General features: G+C 36.9%; 1 protein-coding gene across 1 annotated transcript; it reads left to right on the forward strand.

The window, feature by feature from the left end:
- The first annotated feature begins 480 nt into the window (after positions 1-480).
- LOC136174488 (olfactory receptor 52E4-like) lies at positions 481-1,419 on the forward strand. Its single transcript, XM_065944673.1, has one exon. The coding sequence runs from the start codon at positions 481-483 to the stop codon at positions 1,417-1,419; it is 939 nt and encodes a 312-aa protein (XP_065800745.1).
- Positions 1,420-5,589: the final 4,170 nt, after the last annotated feature.

A 5,589-nucleotide genomic window follows, 5' to 3' on the forward strand; every position in this document is an offset into this window, starting at 1 on the left:
TTCTCATGATGCACTCTGCATACAAGTTAAATAAACAGGGTGACAATAGACATCCTTGACATGCTCCTTTCCCGATTTGTAACCAGTCTGTTTGTCCATGTCCAGTTCTAATTGTTGCTTCCTGACCTGCATATAGATTCTTCAGAGGCAGGTCAGGTGGTCTATTCCCATCTCTTTAAGAATTTTCCAGTTTGTTGTGATCCACACAGAAATGATTATGAATCATTATATCACATTAACATTAGAGAAGTGCAACTTATAAAATCCATGTGGAATATTAAACAGGATAGGAATAATTTGAATATCTTTGAGAGTTCAATTTAATTGGACCCTAATTTCCTTCCATTATTTTCTCAATAATTTAATTGTTATTCTAGTATACAGATATATACAGTGACATCCAACCACCATATATTCCATCATGTCTCCCCAGAAATACTGAAGAAGACAGCAGAGCATCCTCCAAGAATTTTCAGCAGAATGTCCTTTCTTAATGACACCACCTCGCATCCTTCTGCCTTCCTTCTGCTGGGTGTACCTGGTCTGGAAGATTTCCATATATGGATTTCTTTCCCCTTCTTTGTTGTTTATCTGATAGCCCTTGTAGGGAATGTCACAATCCTGTTTGTAATCAAGACGGACCAGAGCCTTCATCAACCCATGTTCTACTTCCTGGCTCTTCTCTCCTTTATTGATCTAGGTCTGTCCACTTCTACCATACCCAAAATGCTGGCCATCTTCTGGTTCAACCGTAGGAAGGTAAGCTTTGAAGCCTGTCTCATCCAAATGTTCTTTATCCACACCTACACTGGCATGGAATCTGTTGTACTCCTGGCCATGGCAATTGACCGCTTTGTAGCCATCTGTTATCCATTGAGGTATACCACTATCCTCACCAACAAAATGGTAGCCATCATGGCCTCTGTTGTAGTTGGGAGGCCAGTCCTCCTTGTCATCCCCTTTTGTCCGCTTCTCAAAAGACTTCCCTTCTGTGGACACTACATTATTCCTCATACCTATTGTGAGCATATGGGAATTGCTCGTCTAGCCTGTGCTAACGTAAGAGTCAACATCATCTATGGCTTATTTACCATTGCTGCCCTGATCTTTGACTTGCTCCTTATTGCCCTCTCCTATGTTCAGATTCTACACACTGTTTTCCACCTTCCTTCTAGAGATGCTAGATTCAAAGCACTCAGCACATGTGGTTCACATGTCTGTGTCATCTTAGCCTTTTACACACCAGCATTTTTCTCCTTTATGACGCACCGATTCGGTAGGAATGTCCCTCGCTACATTCATATCCTCCTGGCCAATTTGTATGTGGTTGTTCCTCCTTGTTTAAATCCAGTCATCTATGGGGTTAGGACAAAGCAAATTCGGGGCCAGGTTGTGAGAATATTTTTAAAGAAAGAGTGACCCAACATATTCAGAATTTGGTAAGTTCTTCCAGGCTAACCTTTATTTTGAACGCTTCTCAGGGTCCCTAAATTGAGATTATATAAAGGCCACCAAGGCATTACTTCAACCTTTATTACTTTAACCTCATTTTAAAAGTTTCCTTTATATAATTTTCACTTTGACTTTCAAGAGATTATACTGAATTTTTTCACTAAAGATGAGAGAAGATTGTGGAGCCAAGTAAAAGTTGTAATAAAATTTATTGAAGACAAATTATCCTTAATGATGAAAAACAAATATTTTCTCTCTACTGGTTTTCATAGTCAATGCATTAAAGCAAACAAATGTAATTTAAAAAAACAAAAGCAAAACTTTGATGTTGGAAAGAGAAAATAAAACCTTATTTCTTATGGCATGGTTTGTCCAGGCAGAAAAACCTTACGTAATGTACAAGACCATTAGTACTAATAAAGCAAAAGTTTAGTGAGTTTAGAGGATACAAGGTCACAATATAAACATTTGGATTTCTTACATAAATGACATCCCATTAGAAATGAAATTAAATATTATTTTAAACTGGAAAAAAGATATATTTTAGAAAAAAAATACATATATATGACCTACATAGAGAAAATATATAATCACTGCTACAAAAGATTAATAAAGACAGAAATGGAGATACAAGCAATTGTCATGTACCCATGTCTTGATAGAGTGAATATTTCTATTCTCCCCAAGTTGATATACAGATTTAATCATATTCCAACTGAATTTCTAAGGGCATTTTTTGGGGTATGATTGAAAGTCTGATACTAAAACTTATATGGAAGTGTAGAAGTGAAAATAATCAAAATAACTTTAAAAAATAATGCAACAAAGTTGAAGAATATACATCAATAAAGTTAGTATACTAGTGGCATAAAATATGATTGATCAATATATTGATCAATATAGAAGAAGCCCCAAAACAGAGCCACATATAGACATGGTTAATTGATTTTTAACAAAACGCTAAGGTGTAAGTTAGTTCAATGTAGAATTATAGATTTGAAATAATTTTGTAACGATGTACACATAAATCCACCTCCATCCCTACCTTATATTCTACATTAAAAAATGAAGTAATCCTAAATTATAAAGGCTTTAGAAAAATATTAAAGATCAATATCCAGATAGAGTGTAAAATTGTGAAAGCATTAAACTTCTAAGAGAAATTATGGTAAAGATAAAAATCTAAATATGATTTTAAAACAAACTGATTTTATAAAACTTAAAAGTTTCTGCTCTTCTAAAGCACTGGTAAAAGAACAAAAACACAAGTTGAGACTGCAAGATGCTGCAAATTAAATATCTAATAATAGATTTGCATACAGTATCACAAATTTTAAAGGAAATCAAACCTTTCAATAGAAGTGGGCCAAATGTTTTAATGAATTTTTCACCAAAAGATTAAAACAAACACATTAATCACTTTCATTGTCATTAAGTAACTAGGAAATGTAAATTAAAATCTCACAAGATACAATATCACCCTACGACATTGGAAAACTAAGAAAAAAAAAAAGACTGACCATAATGAGAGGAGGTGAAGAAACAGGTACTCTACTGCTTTTAATAACATAAACATCACAGATGCTTTGGAAAAACAAATGACAATTAATTAACTCTAAATTTTCAGTCCTAGTTACTGTTTTACAACCTTTTATTTTTATAAAGCAGTTTTAGGTTCACAGTAAAATTAAGTGAAAGGTATAAAAATTTTTCATATACGTCCCCTACACATAACTTTCCCCATTCAACTCCCATTCAACTCAGCTTAGTTCAGTTGCTCAGTCGTGTTGAACTCTTTGCGACCCCATGAATCACAGCACGCCAGGCTTCCCTGTCCATCACAAACTCCCGGAGTTTACTCAAACTCATGCCCATGGAGTCGATGATGCCATCCAGCCATCTCATCCTCTGTCATCCCCTTCTCCTCCTGCCCCCAATCCCTCCAAGCATCAGGGTCTTTTCTAATGAGTTAGAGTTGTACATTTGTTACAATAGATGAACCTATGTTGACACGTCATAATACCTAATGTCCTTAGTTGATTTTAGTATTCATTCTTGGTGTTGTGCATTCACTCAGTTTGGATAAATATATATAATGACACATATTCACCATTATAGTATCATAGAGAACATTTTTTTGCCTTAAAAATCCTCTATCCTATTGACCCCTGCCCTCCACCTCAAACTCCAACAACCACAAATATGATTATTATCTCCATGCAAGTGTGCATGCCAAGTCACTCAGTCATGTCAACTCTTTGTGACCCTATGGACTATAACCCACCAGGCTCCTCTGTCCATGGGATTCTCCAGGCAAGAATACTGGAATGGTTTGCCTTGCCCTCTTATGGGAGATTTTCCTGACCCAGGGATTGAACCTGCTTCTCTTACGTCTCCTGCATTGGCAGGCAGGTTCTTTACCACTAGTGCCACCTGGGAAGCACTACTGTCTCCATGGTTTTACCTTTTCCAGAATGTCATTTACCTGGAATCACAAAGTATATAGCCTTTTTAAATAGGCTTATTTCATTTAGCAATATGCATCTAAGTTTCCTCCAAGGCTTTTCATGATTTGACAGTTCATTTATTTTTCATACTGAATAATATTCCATTGTCTTTTGTGCCAAAATTTATTTTCCATTCACTTACTATAGGGTATCTTGGTTGCTTCCAAATTTTGGCAATTTTGAGTAGATCTGCTATACACACCTACATGCAGGTTTTTCTGTAAATGTTGTTTTCAACTCTATTGGCTAAATATCATAGAGCATGACTGCTGGAATGTGTGGTAACAGTATGTTTAGCTTTGTAAGAAACCATCAAACTGTCTTCCAAAGTGGCTGCTTTCCTACCAGCAGTGAATAAGAGTTCCTATTGCTCCACACCTTTGCCAGAATTTAGTGTTGTCAGTGTCCAGACTTTGGCTTTCTTAAGAGATGTTCAGTCTCTCATTATTGTTTAAATTTGCATTGTGCTGATGATACATGCTGTAGACTATCTTGGAATATACTTATTTGTCATCTCTATATCATTTTTTATTTTTCACTTTTCTTAATTATTTTCTTGTTGAAGAATAATTGATTTACAGAATTTGGTTGTTTTCTGTCTACTCTCAACACAAATCAGCAATCAGTTCAGTTCAATTCAGTCGCTCAGTCGTTTCGACTCTTTGCAACACCATGAATTGCAGCACACCAGGCCTCCCTGTCCATCACCAACTCCCGGAGTTTACTCAAATCCATGTCCATGAGTTGGTGATGCCATCTAGCCATTTCATCCTCTGTCATTGCCTTTTCCTTCTGCCCCCAATCCCTCCCAGCATCAGGGTCTTTTCCAATGAGTCAGCTCTTTGCATCAGGTGGCCAAAGTACTGGAGTTTCAGCTTCAGCATCAGTCCTACCAAAGAACACCCAGGACTGATCTCCTTTAGGATGGACTGGTTGGATCTCCTTGAAGTCCAAGGGACTTTCAAGAGTCTTCTCCAACACCACAGTCAAAAAGCATCAATTCTTCAGTGGTCAGCTTTCTTCACAGTCCAACTGTCACACCCATACATGACCACTGGAAAAACCATAGCCTTGATTAGATGGACCTTTGTTGGCAAAGTAATGTCTCTGCTTTGTAATATGCTATCTAGGTTGGTCATAACTTTCCTTCCAAGGAGTAAGCGTCTTTTAATTTCATAGCTGCAATCACCACCTGTAGTGATTTTGGAGCCCCCCAAAATAAAGATTTTTATTTTCCACTGTTTCCACTTTTTCCCTATCTATTTGCCATGAAGTGATGGGACCAGATGCCATGATCTTACTTTTCTGAATGTTGAGCTTTAAGTCAACTTTTTCACTCTCCTCTTTCACTTTCATCAAGAGGCTTTTCAGTTCCTCTTCACTTTCTGCCATAAGGGTGGTGTCATCTGCATATCTGAGGTTATTGATATTTTTCCTGGCAATCTTGATTCCAGCTGTGCTTCTTCCAGCCCAGCATTTCTCATGATGGACTCTGCATATAAGTTAAATAAGCAGGGTGACAATATACAGCCTTGACATATTCCTTTTCCTGTTTGGAACCAGCCTGTTGTTCCATGTTCACTTCTAACTGTTGCTTCATGATCTGCATATAGGTTTCTCAAGAGGCAGG

Source organism: Muntiacus reevesi, chromosome 9, assembly GCF_963930625.1.
Source record: "Muntiacus reevesi chromosome 9, mMunRee1.1, whole genome shotgun sequence".
NCBI classification, from domain to species: Eukaryota; Metazoa; Chordata; class Mammalia; order Artiodactyla; family Cervidae; genus Muntiacus; species Muntiacus reevesi.

Excerpts from the sequence above, each read along its gene's own strand:
- LOC136174488 (XM_065944673.1), top strand. The coding sequence starts at position 481 with ATGTCCTTTCTTAATGACACCACCTCGCATCCTTCTGCCTTCCTTCTG.